At 45.9% G+C, this 17,886-nt stretch overlaps 1 protein-coding gene across 1 annotated transcript in view; it reads right to left on the reverse strand.

The window, feature by feature from the left end:
• Positions 1–946: 946 nt before the first annotated feature.
• Positions 947–17,886, reverse strand: part of LOC115403149 (cyclic AMP receptor-like protein A) — a 57,166-nt gene continuing 40,226 nt past the window's right edge. Inside the window, 2 exon segments of the mRNA XM_030111958.1 lie at positions 947–1,216; positions 14,216–14,363. Of these exon segments, the coding sequence (XP_029967818.1) occupies positions 1,049–1,216; positions 14,216–14,363 (316 nt within the window). The 3' untranslated portion in view covers positions 947–1,048.

Here is a 17,886-nt window from a genome sequence, read left to right on the forward strand (position 1 = left end):
CGCTGTATTTTTTTTCCATTTGTTCAATGTAAGGCTAGGTGTATTGAATCAAGCTGTGGCTCCGCCGCCACATGGGAGCAGCTCGTTTGGCCCAGGAGAAGGACTTCCCTTCGAATTCCAGTCCAAGGCACGTACAAAAATAGAGCGTACACTTAAATATAAACAGTACATCCATCTGTTATAAATATAGCAAAACAAGTGTGATACTTCATAAAAAATACAAAACAACTTTTTCAAGGAAATACTTGTGCAGGAGTTTCCCCGACAGTAACGTCGTGTGTGAAGAGACGGAGTCGTCGCCCGTCTGAGGGAGGAGGCACGCGGACGTTTGGCCGCGTTTGACTCATTCGATTGTTTTTCAGTTTTTTTTTTTTTTTTTTCTCCTTCACCTTTTCTGTCTTTCAATACTCCCACCATCCCTCCAATCGGCAGCCACATTGTTTCGAACCAGAATCGGTCTCGGGGTAGATCTCGAGGCTTTCGCATCTGACGCACACGCTGCTTTTTAAAGACCTGCTTTTCTGCTCATCTCCTGCAGAGAAGTGAGGAGGTAATTGCTGCGCATGCTAAAGGAACACCTTGTTATGATTGCCTTTCAGCCGCCCTTTATGTTTTTTTTTTTTTTTTTAAATTTATTTATATTTTCTGGGGTGCTGTGATGCTGCAGTGCGCAGGAGTCGAACCAAACTGTGCAGGGAGGGAAACGGCTGGGAGACGTTGGCGATGCAGCCGATGACTCTAACATGAGGGGATCTTTAGAGCCTCTCTGACGGCGGCGTTGCAGGAGCTGGAGCTCTGCTCGGTATGTGTGCTGTGTGTGTCTTTAGGATATTAAATAGTAAAGGATGGGGATTAATAATGGAACCGGACAGCTCATCTCCGGCTTCTATCTGCCTGATGTCCCCCCAATCTTCCCTTCCATTCCCTGCCTACCTCCTCTCCTCCCTTCTCAGTTTCTAATCCCGCTGCGTTTCGCTGTGGCTGCCTGCGACCCTCCGCCGTGCCTCCTTTGTCTGGCGCTCCCCCGCTCGCCCGCTCTCTCTCTCTCTCAGGGCCCTCGGTCTTTCAGGGTCATGTCAGGGGAGTAGAAGAGCACGTGTTGTCGTCGGTCGCGTCATCGCTGAGGTCTGCCAGGGTCAGCCTGTGTGTAGCGCACCGCCCCGGGGTAGTACTCTCCGATTCGCGTTCTGTCACACAGCCGCGACTGCAGAGCCAGCTGGAAGGGAGACACACACACACACACACACACACACTGAATTAGTGCACAACATATTCTGCCACGAAGAAAGAATGTCCGCGATGAAAACTCAGAAACACGGCTATTTTTCTGAAACGCCGTCATCCGTTATGCACCCGACATCCAGGACACCTGTTAAGCTGCGCGTTAAGGCGACTGTGTTCCTCACACACATCGGCCACATCGCTAAATTTAACACATGGTCAATTCTCCGGGGCTTCTGGATATGGGGCAGCACTGGGGGGGGGGGGGGGGGTTAGCAGGGAGTTCACATATTCTTCCTGGTTTTTTTTTTACAGATATTTCAGCTCGATTCCAAAAGCCACAGACATATTTGTGAAATGGGTTGACGACAGTAAAGCTGGTGTGAATGTATGACCTGTCCTTTCAGCTGGGATTGAGCCCAGCCTCCTGCCACATTCGTCTTTATACAGCAGTAAAAGACAGTATGCAGATGTAGATCTGATAAATACGGCGTGCTGGAGCTCAAATGTGCATCACAGCAGCGAGGAAAGGTCATTCCTTCACTGCAGCGCTGTGGAAAAGTGTCATCACTCTGCATTCACAGCAAGAACACTTGAGTTTGATACTCAGACTGGAGCTACTCAGTAGAGTTTGCATGTTCTCCCTGAGGCATGCCTGGTACTTCTGCTTTCTCTCTGCGTGGTTGCGTGATGGACTGGCAACCTCTTCAAAGTGGTGTAACCTAGCTATTCTGCACACTGGCAGCTGTGACAGACTCAAGTTTTTTCAAGATGCCAACATGGTAAAACAGATAAAAAAGATAAATGGACGGATGATGGATGATGGATGGAGGGTATGAGGAGCAGCTGGTTGAGTGCAAGACAGGACGGTCAAATTGTTTAAACAGCACACTGGAATTTTCTCAAACAATAATCTCTAATAGTTTATGGAAACTGGTTCATAAAATTCATGCTGGGACCAGATGCTGAGGAGAAGGGCCAAACTGGTGAATCGAGCTGGAAAGACGGTATAGAGAACTCAAATGTCCGTTCATCGCAATGAAATTATGCAAAATGAAAATTACTAAACACACAAACCATCAAAAGTTGAGGCAGCCGGGACGCAGCCAGTCCCACTTTTCTTAGCTTGTTGACTAAAACCAGGATTCTCTAAGAAAAGCCAATGGCTCAAATGGACTCTGCAGCATCAGAGAAGTGAAACTGGAAAGCCCTGCACGGCCTCATGAGTCTCAGGATCAGTTACAACATTTAAAGTACGTGGTCAGGAGTCAAAGCGATGCTTACGACTGAACAACTGTGGGAATTTCCTCATCTGATTGTCAGTTTTGCGATTGGACACTGCGGCACGACGGCGATTTGCATTACGGCAGCGATTGATTTTGATTTGACTTCTTTACAGAAAACTGCTGTCGTATTTTTCTGCACCTTGCTTGGCCTTCCTGCAGCCTGAACACGCTCCGTGCATTCAAATGAACGGTCGGGCTGGAGTCTCTTCCCTGGTTTATATCGATACTGTGGCCGTGCAGACTCGAAGCGGCGCTCAAAGCCCGTGTTCCTGGCCGAGTATTTAAACTGTGCAACGATGGCTGCCAGCCTTAAATAGCTCAGATACTTTTAAATGACTGTTGCCTGCAGGAGACAACATGCATGAAGCCGTTCCCCCCTTTTTCATTTGTTCGTATTTCCATAAATGTCGGTTCTTCAGGCAATGTGGAGTAAAAAGTCGACCATCAAACCCCGTCAGATGTAATATTGCTGAACAGCTGGGGCTTGAATTAAATGTGCTTCTGTACAATCCAACATCAACTTCTTTGTTATGTTTGGAACCAGAATAACATGACAGTCTGAAGCTGAGTATGAAAATACATACAGAGCATTTTTCACACACAGCTTCGTTCTCACGTGAAGCAAAAGAGAAAGCTCGATATGAGTCCCGAGTGTGTGAATGTGGCGGGACCCAGATGAGAGGGGAAAAAAAAGTTTAGACAAAACTTTAAAGTGGCACAACTTTTAGTGGATTACTGAGGAACATGAAAGCTGTAATTCTACTGTTTACCTCATTATTATTGCAATGAAAGAGGAAATTACTGCCCTCGTGATAGCCTTTTAGAGTAATAAAATCCTGTCTCACAGGATTATAAACAACTGTGCAGTGTTCAGGCATCTGGTCAGCTCTCACACTCATAGATCTGGACTGTCCTGCCACCATCGTATTTCATTACTTTACTGCTTTGCTTGAAAATCCACTGCTGCTTAAAGACGGGCTGGTTATGAATCTAACAAGCAAAAGTGGGCACCAAGAGGGAACTAATAGGACGGCCTGGTCGAGGGTTACTGTAGTGAAGGAGCAAGGCCACAGCCCGTTACCAAGAATAAACAACGACAAGATATCAGTCCTGTCTTTAAGTTGATTTAATCTGATCGATGCAAAGAGGCCTGCTTAATGCTGCTCAGTTCTCTGAATATTTTAACTATTCATGAGTTTGGATTAATCCCATTTCCATCTATTCACCAGGCAGATCCTTTTGTTCACGCCGACATCTAAGTCAGGCCATCCAAGCCAAAGAAGATCAAGGACAAGTCTGCACGGAAAGGCTGAAACGCTTAGTTCACCAGGCTCATCGGCGCGGGAAGCAGCACACACACCAGAAAAAGCTCTGTTCACTTTTTATTGTTTTTTTTTTTTTTTTAAGAAAGTGTTAGAGAGAGGTGGTGAGATAAAGCCAGTTGACGTGATCAAGTACTTGTAAACCGCAGATTTTTATTCACACGACGGGAGAAGAATTCAAAACAGAGAGCCGTGAGGTGAGCTTTACTTGTATGCCCGCCTTGGAAGTTAGCGTCACCTTGGTTCACTTCACAAAGACCAAGCAGGATTGTGACATCCGTGAATGGATTGTTGCAGAAAAATAAACTCAGTGGTCAATAAAGGTTTAGGATACAGAGTCATTAAAATGGGCAAGACAATCTTTTTCAACCGAACGGGTTCCATTAACTTTTTTAAGTCGACACACCTTCCTCTGAACCTCGTCTTCAAAACGCCTTTCATCTTATCATGACATTGAAAAACACCAAAGAATCTCGAAGTTGTTAATACGGTGTGTCCTGGTCTTGGGGACGGCTGCTCGTGGTTCGTCCGGCGCCATGGGGCTCCGGGGGAACGAGGGTGGGGGGGGGGGGGGGGCTTACTGCCGCCAGCGACTCGCTGTCTGGAGGGAAGATTTCTTCCCTCTAGATGTCAACCCCAGACCCCTTCCTTCCCCCGCTCTCTTTTACACACACACACACACACACAGGGTTTTGCGAGGTGGGTCGGAGGGGGAGGTGGAGGGGGAGGTGGCTGCACTCTTCATTTTCTTGATATGGATGCAGTCATTGTGTTGCATCGTGGATTGTTACACCAGTGGCCGTCTGTGCTTGGTTTTTCCTGCTACTCTCTGGTTTTTCAGTGCGACCACGTGTTCTCAGCTTGTCCATCTCATATCGGCGCCCCTGATAATTGCCAGCTATGTTTCCTGATAAAGCCCGTAGGGTATCCTCTGCTGTGCCTCTGTGCAGGTCTCGTGGTCCGTTGTCTGGTGTGCCGGATCCGACTGATGGAACGTTACTTTATCGTTTTATTCTCTCGTCTTTTTGTCCCCCTGTCAGAGACGGCAATATTATGTATATTTATTAATAAACAAGGATTCAAATTGTGCCCAACTAAATAAGAAATCATATTATCAAGAGGAGAATTATACTCATAAACTCCCCTGGGTAGATCAAATTTGTTTGGCACAACACAGCAGCCAGACCCTCGATCTGCTTGCTTCAATGCTGGCCAGGAAGGGGAGGGAGAGTGTGTGTGTGTGCGTGTGTGTGTGTGTGTGTGTGTGTGTGTGTGTGTGTGTGTTTTAATACTGAAAAAAGTGAAGTCGCCATGCAATGGTGCAGCAGATAACGACGTAGCCTCAGTCCAAGAGGGTCTTTGCAAAAAACTAAATTCTAAAGATTTGAAAGGATGGCTGGACTGGTGTCTGACGCGTCAACGAATCACCGGCATACCAATCGCCACTTGAAGCAACTGAAGCATTTACTAATGGTTTTCTTTCTTTCTTATGTCTGTATTCTTGCTTGTGTTGTACGTCGCTTTGGACAAAAGCGTCTGCTAAATGAAATTGTAGAATTGTAGAATCTCCCATAAGTCCGAAGAGAATCGCTTTCAAGGAGGATTTCAGTTGGCTATTTAAAAAGAAATTTCAAGTATTCTTATTAGTCTCAGTCAAAAACACGAACATTTTCAGAATTTGGTTGAATTTATTTTCTATAAATCTTAAACTATATGAAATTTAGGGATGCCTGTATCTATGCAGTCTGTTCAGTGGTCCAAAGCGTTAACAGAGCTCGGCAGTTCTGCTCTCAGGTGAGCTTTCCGGTCACTTCAGGCCCAGACAGGCGATTGTTTCAATGAAGAACCTTACAGTGAGAACACTAGCCCGACAGAAATCACAACCACGTGGGCCATTTAGTGGTGAACTGATGAATCTGAAATCCCCCTGTGGATGTGAATGTTGCTGCATGTAGTTGTCTTTGTGTGCGTCTGTGAGGGTGTTGTACCCTGCCTGAACCTGCACGGATAACTCGCTCTGGAAGACGGATTTAGAGACGGATGAATCACCAGACCGGCCCCAGCGTCTGAATGAGAGTCTGCAGGTAGCTGCTCTGCAGGCAAACATCAGTGACTTGAGTTTGAACAGGTTCCTTCCCGGGACTGGCTGAAGCACAGAGGATGTGCTGCTGCAGTTTGTTGACTGAGATTTTGCAGAGATTTCAGTGTGTGCGCACTGGCAGCTCTGCCAGAAGGGAAGCGAGCACAAAATATAGTTCAAGTGCTTGTAGGATACCAAACAGATGTTTGACCAGACAAACACGACGATCCTGCAGGTCGTCTCATAACGAAACGAAGCCGTGAAGCACAGTTCTGATACAACAAAAATGACCTGGAGAGGCTCAAATTAGTTCCAAATATAAAACACATTTTAAATTAAAACAAAAAAAAGAGCTGGCTTTGTGTTGAGACTGCAGCGCTGCTGAGGGATACCGGGAATCGGAGGAGCTGCTTCCTGCGCACATGGAGAAGAAGTGAGCTGTGAGCTCATTGCAGAGCCACAGGCGGTTCAGCTGTATGGCGAGAATGCAGATCAATATCAGGGAAGGAGCGGGAGGAAGAGGGGAGACGGCAGCGAGACGGGGAGCGCACAGGGTGGGAGGGAGCCGCCGCACAAAGAGGAGCGGCGGAAAAAAAATAATGTAAGAGCGATAAATGCCAGAGACGCTGTAACGGGGAACTGGGAACAGAGGAGCAAGAGGAAAGAGACGCTTAGAGAAGAGAGAGAACCGCGGCGGCGAGAGACAGAGGAGTCAGAGGCGACTGGGGAAGAAAGAATAGGGATGAGAGAAAGCAGACGAGGCAACGTCCAGCGAGAGAGAGAACAGGAAGTGTACATGCAACAAGAAGCAGGCTGACTGAAGAAACTGGGTTACAAACAGCGTTTCATTAACCTGGTTACTTAAACACATGAATGAGGTCCGCACGGGAGGAGGCAGACGACGCCAGGCTCCGTTCTGAGCTGCACGGGGCAGTTCTACGTTGTGCAGAGTGGCGAGGATAAAGGAGAGGCAATCTGAGAGCGCAGAGGATAACTTATAGTTAGGCTCAGTGGTCGGAAAGGTCAGGAGAGTGTGTGGGAGCAAGGAGCACTTTTACTGCAGGACTGTGATCTCCACGTTCCAGATGTCTCTCCATTCCAACACACCTGAGGCCGAATTTACTCCACTAATTCCAAAATTAGTAATCAACCAAAGCTGATGAACATGAGCCTATTCCACCGGAAGCTGGTCGACAGAAGTCTCTGTAGCGTGAGGATCTGACCCCAGCAGACTCACTTATCCACGAGACTAAACTGTAAATTGACTTTTGAATGGATTTTGCTTACATTCCGCATTATTACTGCTTCATCAATCTCAGCAATCTTTACACAATCAGCTGCATTCACCCATTCACGCCCCCCACACCCCGCCCCCCACCACCGATAGCTGCAGCCACCGGGAGCGCCGCGGGGCTCAGTGTCTTTCCCAGGGAGATTGAAATTGAACCGCCGATATCGGGATTGGAAAACGACCCGCTCAACCAGCAGTCACACCCCGATAACACGAAACAGAAATACAATTTCCTCCAATGCTTTTTTAAGTTGAGGTGGGAGCCGGGACAGCAAATGCTATCATCAGCTGTCAGGACATTTTACACATGGCTGATATAAATATGAAGGCTTTTTTTCCCCCGGATTTAACCACCTCTGCAGCTTCCACCCATCGAAATCATGCATCTGTCTTTATTCCTTGCTACTATATACAAAATATATATATATATAACAATTTATCGATTCCAAACAGGCACTTACAATTGGCGAAACATGAACATATTGACAGGTGTGTGTCTGTTGCCACCATTTAATAAAAGGCCGCAGTAGAGAGTCATGGTGTCATGCAACTACGGCCACGCTTCTCAAGTGAAAAGGCATCGTTTTTGTGTTTTCGTTGCAGAAAATGTTCATTTTTACACCAAAACATTTTGAAAAAGATGCTTGTTTACACAGAAACGCTGAAAATGATGTAGTTTTCATGTTGGGTTTCTGTAACAAAACCACACGCAGAAAATAATACGCCATGAACATTATTAATTTTAGAAGTGTAGAAACAAACCACAGGTGCTGATGAGAAACAGACCCAAGCAAAATGTGAAATTTCTCCATGTGCCTTCCTTAATTGACAGATTTACTTTGTGAGGTGAAACTGAGCTCACATGGAGAGCGGCGTTATGCACCGGTGCCTCACGGCAACAGGGCCTAAGTTTGAATCCGAGCGGGGTTTCTCCGTTCCCAATCCTGAGCCGGGCTTACTGGGTCCGCTGGTGACTGTAAATTGGCTGGAGGTGTTACTACGTCTGTCTGAGACGGACTGGATCCCTGGCCGTGGCGTGCTCCGGATTTAGCCCAGTGTCAGGTGAGACAGGCGCTCGTGGTTCCCGAGGCCGGGCTCCGGATAAAACAGGCAAGGAAGACGGATGATGAAACTGTAATGCAACACTTTATTCTAATCCTCAACTATAACTCTATCACCATTTATACCGAAGACAGGCCGGGATAAGGCCACGACAGCAACAAAACAAAGTTTCTGTTGAAAAGGGTGCAACAGAGGACGGGGAGCCGGATCCTTCAAGAGGAAACAACGAGCGGATCGCTTCAGTCTCGCTATGAAAGAACGAGGAACGATCACGGCCACAGGAAACACGGCGACAGAGAAGAAGCTTCAAAGAAAAAGACCAAAAAAAATTGGGAGCCTATCCTTTAAATCATGCAAATGCACTAAAGGCAAACAGCAACAGGAATGGAGAGGCAGAGAGCTGCTGAGCGAGCGCGAGGAGTCGGGGTTAGGAGGGCTGGGGGAGGGGGGGAGGGGAGGGGAGGGGGGGGGGTTATCTGGTGCGAAAGCGCAGATTCGTCGCTTTGAGAGAGGAATGTTTTGACGCTGTTACAACCCTCCACCCCGCCGCCGCCGCCGCCGCCTCCTCTCCCTCACCCCGCCTCTCCCCCGCCAATCTCACACCTGATGTGTGGGGGCTGCTGGGAGCCGCATGCCAAGATGAATAACAACCGGCTGTTAGTCACGATAGCGCACGAACACACACGCCGCCTGTCTCTCTCTCTCCCTTCCCCTCCGCCTCGCTCGCCCGCTCGCTCCCTCTGCCTCTCCTTCCTTCTCCCTCGCTGTCGTCTTCTTTCTCACCTTCTCTCCCTTCCTCTCTGACACACACACAAACAGCATTTTGCCCGTGATTTACGAACACATTGAGATTCCATTTCACTCCTCTGTCTCTCCGTCTCCCCGCTCACCACGGTGCAACGTTGACATTTGGGTTGAAGGTCATACCACACATTCCACTCTTCCACGTTGCGCTCATGACCCGTTATCAGCGAGGCTGCTGATACTGAGTAGGTGACGATACACGCGCGCGCGCATGTGTGTGTGTGTGTGTGTGTGTACACGTGAACGACAGACCACCGAGATATTTCTTGCGCGTGGTTCAATATCAGCTCTGCCTCGTATCTGCAGGTACAGTCAATGTTTGCAGATTGAGACAAATCTGCGGAGGACGGTATTGATTGCGGCGTTTATTGAAATGCAGCCGATGAGGCTTTTGCGGTCCAAACGTAAAAACATAATCTTTCTGGTAATTTTGTCTTCATTACTTTTTCCTAAAAGCTGAATTTGGGGGAAAAAAAAAAAAAAAAAAAAAAAAAGGATTGGAAAATAAAGTCTCTGATTTGTAATTTTTCTCTGTGAAAAAGAGGGAATTTTGGCATCAGAAGCAACAATTATTTCCAGTATAGGTGATTTGTGAACACCTGTGACAGATGGAGCTAGTCAATGTGGGAAGTTAAATAGTGTAATTAACAATTCTGAAGCAATTATTTCTCACTAGAAAGAACGTTGAAAACACGTAACATGCAGTGGGGAGTTTGCTGCATTTGCACAAGTGCTGCCGGTTGCTCAAATCTGGCTTTTTCCCCCACTGACTTTAATTGACTGCCATACAAAAATGCAGAAGTGAAAATTTTCCTAAGCGCAGCGAATCACAATTTTTCATTTCTGCGTTCATTCATGCTCCTTAACAGTTTTCACGTCATTAAAAACACGCATGGCTTGACCAAAACTCCTACAAAATAAATAAATAAATTTGAAGATTTTACTTTTTTTTGAGTCGTAGCTGAATCAGAAAACTCCGTGGATCTGCTCCAGCTCAGAGACGTGAAGCCGTTTGCATTGTTACTGCAGCAGGTTTAATTCCTCTGCTATACATGTCAAAGAAAATTCTCTCCTTCAAGGTTTCCACTCTGCGGCTCCTTTATGTATTTCCGCGTATTGTTTGCATTTTGGGCTTTGAACCGCATGCTGCATGTGAACAGATGGAAATACTGCGGCGATTTGCAAACACTCTCTTTTTATGTACATTCACTGTTTTTGCAACAACAAAAAAAAAATCAGATACAGAATACAAGAAATTCAAAACAAAAATATTCTGCTCGACAGAATCTGGGAAAGTTTGTGTTGAAAAGCTGTAAAATGCAATAAACGTGTGGCTGGAACCCAAAAAAATGCAGGAATTTCCTTCATGTTTAAAGGTGCGATAAGTAAGTCCAGTTAAAGTTTCTCCCTAAAGCATCAGGACTGGAACGCATCCACTTCACTGAGGAAGAGCAGCGTCAGGCGGAGCCTCACGTCTTATTACTCTGCCGCCACAGTCCCTCAGCACGGATACGATACGCCGGCTATAGTGCCAGCATTTCAGCGTTTCCAGCTTTCAGATGAGACCAGCGAAGGTCTGGCTGGTGGGAGGACACAGAAAACCCAGTGGTTGTCCTGAAAAAAAGAAGAGCCAACTTCCACATGTCAAGAGCCGCTGTGGCTGCACACTGAAGGGCAGACGTCTCTGCTCGTCTTTGACGGCGCTCTACTTGAATTCAGGTGTGGACAGACTTCTTTATTATTATCTTTTTTAAGGAGTACTTGTATGAATATGATTTTAGAGAAATGAATGAGGGAAAAATCTCACACTTTCATTTTCCATCTAAAAAGGCTTGTGTGGAGGGACACGGTCTGAAGAGACAGCAAATTTCCTCAACCTAACATAAAATGCAGAAGAAAACCTATCCTTTTTTATCACTGACCTCATTTGTTGGTAGCTATTTAGACTGGACTGACATTGAAAAACCTTGACTTCCCCACTTTATACTGTTGATAATTAAAAAGAAACATCCTGAAATTCTTCATCTATTCAAAGCTGAGTTTGGAAGAAAAATCAGGACCTTCAAACAAAAAGCGAGAGTCTCAATAATGCCGCTGCTTTGCAGTGGATCTTTGTGAATTTATTAGAGCAAAGGAGATAACCGGTTAACGGCAAAACAACAAACGGTGGTGAAGAACATGAGACGGAGCCCTGACCAAGTCTGACCATATTTTTAGCAGGAGGCCGGGAGCCACGGCTGAAATGGGACTGAAAATTGGATAAGTGGCCACAATCGATTTATGACAAACAAATTGTGGAGAAGAAGGAATGAGGATGATGTTCCTGGTTGTTTTGTGAGAATTCTCAGACTGGCTGGACGGCACGTAGGAGGAGCGGTCAGCGCCGTATTATTTCAGGCAGGAAGACGGCTCCCGGTCTGATCCGGGAGATTTTCCATGCTCTCATTGTGCCGGTGTGGATTTTCGCTACATCTAAGGCCTGAATGTGTGGAGGAGCGTCCGTCTCCCCGCGGCGGACGGAGGTGTCCTGTGTGTGCAGTGGCTTCCACCCAAATGTCAGCCGGGACACGGTCCAACTCCCCGCAATCAAGTCTGCATAACATGAGCAAGAAAGATGAATGGAAAGAATCCCAGATAGAAGGAATTTCAGCTAAGCTGGCTTTGTTTTATTTATTTTGCAAATATTGTGATTGGCTCAGTGTTCTGAATGAAATGTGCCCCACAGATTAACAACTCGGTGCCATTAGAGAAGGCTGCTCCATAGTCTGAAGGGAAGTTTGCATTGTTTTGCTAAATAAACAAAGGCTTCTCCTTTTTTTATTCTGCAGTGGAAGATAAAGGTATTAAAACCACTAAACGGCTCTATTTGTATCTGAATCAAACCAAAAAAAAAAAGCAGCCCTGAAGAGATCTGACTTGTTTCACAGATCAGCTTCGTGACTTGCTCTCTTCCCTGTTTGGGATTTCCTTTGTTTTGTTTTCTTCCAAACAAGCATTAATAATCGTCTCATATTTCACCGGGTTCCAAACCTATGAAATGACTCTTGTCAGCTTCCAAAAATCGTCTCTCAAATCACAATGATGCTCACGTCAACATCTGTCATAGATTGTCAATTACAAGGCTCCTTAGTATAAAAACTGACAATGGCGTGTTGCTGAGAGCTCCACAAAGCTTGTTAATCAATCTCAATGACTCAACAATCACTTTGCCAGGCACTGAGAATGGTGACTTTTACTATTCGCTCTCTGCCTCTTCAGGAGTGGGCGGTTGATCTGCTCTCGCCCGTCCGGACGGGGCAAAGCTGGGCTTCAAGGCGTGTTTTCCTGGAGGTCCTGAGACCTGTTGATGCGGTGGTCCCTGGATCACGATAATAAATGGGTTCAATCTGATTAAAGTGATTGCTCACACAAGGTCAGCAATAAGCCCAGCAAGAAATGATCCAACCAGGACACATGGATGATCTGGTGAGTTCGTACGGTTGTAAACATAAAGCAGTTAAACCTCCCATGGAGCCAGTTTCTCCAAAAATATGCATATATTTTGAGCACTTAATAGACCATCTGATTGCACAAATGTATTTTATAGAATCTTTTAGCATCTAAAGCAGGGAACAGTCAATATTAGTGGAGTTACTATGCTTGGCTTATCTCGAAAAAGTGCTGCGGGGGTCCCTGTTAAGCATTTGTTTCTAAATATGCTTTCCTTTCAAGCCTGACATCAAGCGTCGCTTCTCACACAGCGGAGACAGAAACTTGAAGGATTCTGCATTATTTCAAGTATGGATGCCTTGGGAAAACAGAAAGTAAGTCACCCATTCAGTCACGGGCCTTTTCAGTCAAAGCGTGCTGGGATGGGCTTCATCCACCTGTGACCCTGACAGCGGCGCGCCGAGGTACACCGCCGAGAACAGATGGCATTCAGACGCTCATAAAGACCTTTTCATATGCAGAATCTGTGACATTGCTGGCTGCATATATCTGTTCAAGTAATGGCTTTTTAAACTATGAACGACAAATTTAGTGTGCGTATTGGTCTACCATACACCGGAATGTTCGCTCAACCACTCTGTCACACGTTTGTGATTTCTGCTCAATTTAGACAAGAGACTCTAATGATCTTTCTTTTCTTTTTTTTTTTAAATCAAAAGCAACCATGTGGCTAGCGTTCATTAATTTTTCCACTCAAAAGTCTAAAATATGACAGATTGCCATAAAATTATCCACAGATCTTCAAATAGATCTCATGATCTTAAGTGTCACGGTCCAAAACAGTTAGTAAAAGTGCCCCATACTGGTTTCAGAGGCCTGCAGTTCCTTCAAAAAGAAATAAAGGAGGGAACCTAGAACCATGAGCACCCCCTCCACGATCTCCAGATAACAATCAATGAGCTCCAAAACCGAAACCACGCTTTGTGTACCCAATGCGTTTGTACATCTTTAAAGAAAAGCATCCTGAAAGGCAAATGACTTCTTCAGTCTCACACAGCAGCTTTCCACAGTCTCAGACTCCATAGCGCCGCCACCAATAGCTCAGATTCTCTACTGACAAAAAGTTCTCAGTTTCACTGCTTGGTAAATTTTGACAACTGCAACTTCAAGAACTAAAGGGGAAGTGCAACCGGCACTTGAAGGGGGGGAAAAAGAAAATCCAGAAACTACATACCATACGTATTGATTTATTGGATGCCACATCCACAACACACCTGTGAGAAGCTGTGAGACCGAGCTCGATCAATCTGAACCATGTGCTGCACTTTGCACTCGGACTATCTGGTGTTGAAAAAGCAATCACGTGGACACATCCAAAAACATTTTCCCTTTGTGCCTCAGACTCGTGGTTCCCCACCGGCTTACCCCTGAAACCCCGAAAACAGCATCTAAGAAAGGTGGCAGAACTCTTCTGGGGTCAAACACCACAGTGAAGCCAAACACTGGCAGACATACTCACTCAAACAAACATTTCAAATCAAATTAGCGTTCCAGGCCGGCGCTACACTGCAGGACTTATCATACGAATGTTTGACAACCTCAGATTATAACCTGCCTTTAATAGAGAAAAAAATTACTTCTTTTCAAACAAGACCTTCACAGAGAAACAACTTTTAACGTTAAAGAGTTGTGTGTGTGTGTGTGTGCGCAGTGTGTGTACCTGCATGCCAGTCGGGCTCAGCACGCTCCACCAATCTCTGTCCAGGCCAAAGACGAAGGCATTGGCCAAACCGTGAAGCGGCGCCGAGAGGACGTGCAACAGGATGAGGGGGTAGGATGGATTCCCCGGGTACAAGGCGTTATGGAGTCTGGTGGAGGAGGGAGGGAGAGGGAGAGGGAGAGGGAGAGAGAGGGAGAGAGAGGGCAAAATGTTTAGTTCAGACATAAAAAATAGACGTAAATAAAGTTTCAACTGTAGGAGAGCTTTAGGGATGAAGATGAAGTAATTGAAGAAGTCAGTTGGAAAAGAAAGACAAGAGAAGGAGGGGGCAGGGAGCAGCTGAAAGAGAGTGAAAGAGAGGCAGAGGACAAGTGAGTGACAGAGTGAGGGACAGGGCGAGAACGAGAGGTAATGAGAGCGAGCGGCACAAGCAGAGGAAGAGGGGGAGAGAGAGAGGAAAAGAGGAGGGCGAAAGAGCGAGTGAGCTTTATATCAGCGTTTAAGAGCCCATTAGGCAGCGTGAGACGGCTGGGCTGACACATTCTTGGCTGCCGCCTCGACAGCACGCAGCACTTTACAAGGACAGGGAGATGTGTAGCGCTCAACTCCCTTCCTCTCCTTCTCGCCCCTTCCTCTCATCTCGGCTTCCTGCTTTCTCCTGACCACGATTTCACCGTCCCATCTCGTCCCCTTCTTTCCATTCCCCGCACGTCTGGCGCACACCGCTCAGCCTTCCCTCAAATCTCGCCGATTTCTTTGCATTCAGGATCATCTAGCGGGATATCTAATTTCCATCTCGCCTGGCGAGGGTGATCTTCCTCTCCCTTTCTTTTCAATTTCCCTGCCACCGCCTGAGAACCTGGGGCAGGACCACAGAAAGAGCTTGATATTGTACGGTGTGACTGAGAACTAATGGCTGCCTCTGAGAATGATGCCGCTCAGCCATTAACCCTGGATTAACCCTGTGTTAGCGCTGCTCGCCGGGCTAGCCCTGCCGCTAATGTCTTTTATTGATCTATTAGCCAGAGAATCAAACCGCACACGGCTTGTGGCATTCCCTGCATGCGTTGTGAACTAAGTGGCCGCTGTGGTTGACCTCTGCGCCGGGAAAGTCGTCTCCGCGCCGGCTGCGTCCCACAAGGGAGGAAGACGCAAAACCAACCATTTGAAGGAAAAACAAAAAAAAGAAAAAAGAGAGAAGAGAGTTGCCTTGTGGTCAGGTGAAGTTATGTCAGACTTGACAGTTACTCGTCTCTGTGTGACTGGAGCAGGCGGTGGATAAGAACAGTGAGACTGTGGTGAACCCGTCGAGGCGCCGCCGCCGCCGCCGCCCCCGTCTTTTGGTCCACTCTGCACATGAAACGCTTGGTAACATTTAGCAATGCAGCACAACGTGTGCGACGAGTCGCCGTCAAACTCTGACTGTGAAACCAAGGCAGAGCGCGATGTGGGAATCACCGCTTTTTGACTGCAGCACAATTACAGCTCATGTGGTTTAACAGATTGTTCAGAACATATAAAAACTACTCGGCAGTTCAGTCAGGTCTTGCAACCTTTTGACTTCACTGAGCTGCAAGGGGGGGCCATCACTTCTCTGGCGCTGCTGGGTTTTCTTTAAAATCGTGCTATTCCGGGGTTTTTACCTTGCATTTGAAGGTATATATCGTAAATGAAGGTTACACAACAGAGGTTAGCACTCTGGCCTCGTGGCGAGAAGGTCCCGGAATTGCATGAAGGTTTAAAAAGAAAACAGGCATTTGAAGGGCATGGCTGTTCATACGATGTGTCAAATCAAAACGCACCGTTTTTGCATTTTTGTTTCAGAAAACGACGCAGTTAGCATGTCAGCTGTTGTATGTTTTTGTAATGAAAAGTTAAGTTAAAGTTCTTTTAAAACGTGGCATTGACATTGTGTGCCCTCACCCAAGTAAAAACATAGTAAAACGTAGTAATATAATACAGGTTAAATGAAAACAAGGCATTTTAGGTAAAAAAAAAATATGTAAATGTTTTACAATTACATACATATGAATTTATTTTGCAGGTATATAAAGCAGTGTTTTCATCAAGCTCCATCCTCCTCAAGCCAGAATTTGCCTACATGACCAGCGAGGCATGTTTTTTTCCTGCACCAGCGTTTTTTTTTTTTTTTCCTGTACCCGTGTGTCCAACTGTGATTTCCCTCATTTCCCATTTTGTCCATCAGAATCACACTACTGAGTGCTCATAGGTAATATTGTTAAAACCGGGAGGTCAAGCGATGCCGGCTTCCCCTGCGCCGTTATGAATGAACCCAGCGAAAACTGACAAAAGCTCACTGGCTGACAGAGAAATTGAGATATTTAAATCAGTTTTACTGAGCCTCATCCCAAACTCCAGTCTTTGGATATAAAAAAAAAAAGAAAAAACTGCCAAAAACAGGTCCTGTCTGGTCATCATTCAAGGTGCTGCATAAAAACGATTAGTTCATCATGAATTAGCGATATAAAACAAACAGAAGTCAAGCTGGGTGAATCCAGCTCCTGATATTGACGAGACAGAATACGCTGCAATAACAGATGTGTCGCTGGTTGAAGCTGGAACGGCAGCAATGCTCAGTTTCCTGGAGGCTGCACAGCTGAGAGCAACAGATAATTTCTATAATGGGTTGCCATCAACTCACCGACAGACGTAACGTTAATTTTTGCCAGTTTATATAAACTGCTGCCATCAACTTATGTCATTTTGGGCCATTAAGGAGCAGGTGCTAAGCGGGTATACGTTCCTCTTTGTGCGAGGCTCGAGGTTTTTTTTGGCTGATGTTGACATTTTACAGATCTGCGACCGATGAAATCCATTGTGATGCAGAGAAACATGGAAAAAGACCAAATCTCGCAGCAGTCCGGCTTCACTGGGAGACACGCAAACAGTCAACCACGTCGGAATAGTTTAACCGGCTAATACCACCGCCTGCACCAGTTAAAACATAAAAAGCTGCGAGCGGAATACATTATGCACTGATTGTTGGAAAAAGGGACGAGAAATAAGGGATTATTTCGCTTTTGGAGCTTAGCACAGCCACATATTTTGCCATCAAAGGTGTCAATCACATGAGCGACCATGCAATTTGTCCACATTCCCAGATGTTTATATTCAATGTATATGACAAGACCTGCATTTAACACGGGAACCAGCGATCACTATGAAGGCTGGAGAACAAAGAGAAAAAAAATGTCAGAGTTTGAATAACCTTATTTCAGCAAATACTGATCCACTGAAATCATTTAAGGATCAGTCCAAATCCTGAATCCCAGGAAGAGCGTTTGACAGTGGAGACAATGTTTTCACTTGGAAATTTCATTCTGTATTATAAACAAATGAAAGAAGACGAGTACACATAAAAGCAGGATATTAGGAGAATGCTTGGAAAGTGGGAAGATTTTGATTTCAGAAAATCATTTACTCGCTTTGTTGCACTTTTGAATTCCGCGTTCCTCAACTTTCTCACAACGAGCAAAACCGAAATAAGCAGTTTTATTTCCCTCCTTCAAACACCCACAGCGAGAACTGCAGGAGAACGGCACAGAAGATGATTATGGAGATTCGTCCACAAATCTGGTTATAATCCTCTCTTATCCTCTTTTGCAGCGTGAGGTTGCAAGGTTTATTTGCCATTAATCTGTCTCCATTTA

Source organism: Salarias fasciatus, chromosome 16, assembly GCF_902148845.1.
Source record: "Salarias fasciatus chromosome 16, fSalaFa1.1, whole genome shotgun sequence".
NCBI lineage: Eukaryota > Metazoa > Chordata > Actinopteri > Blenniiformes > Blenniidae > Salarias > Salarias fasciatus.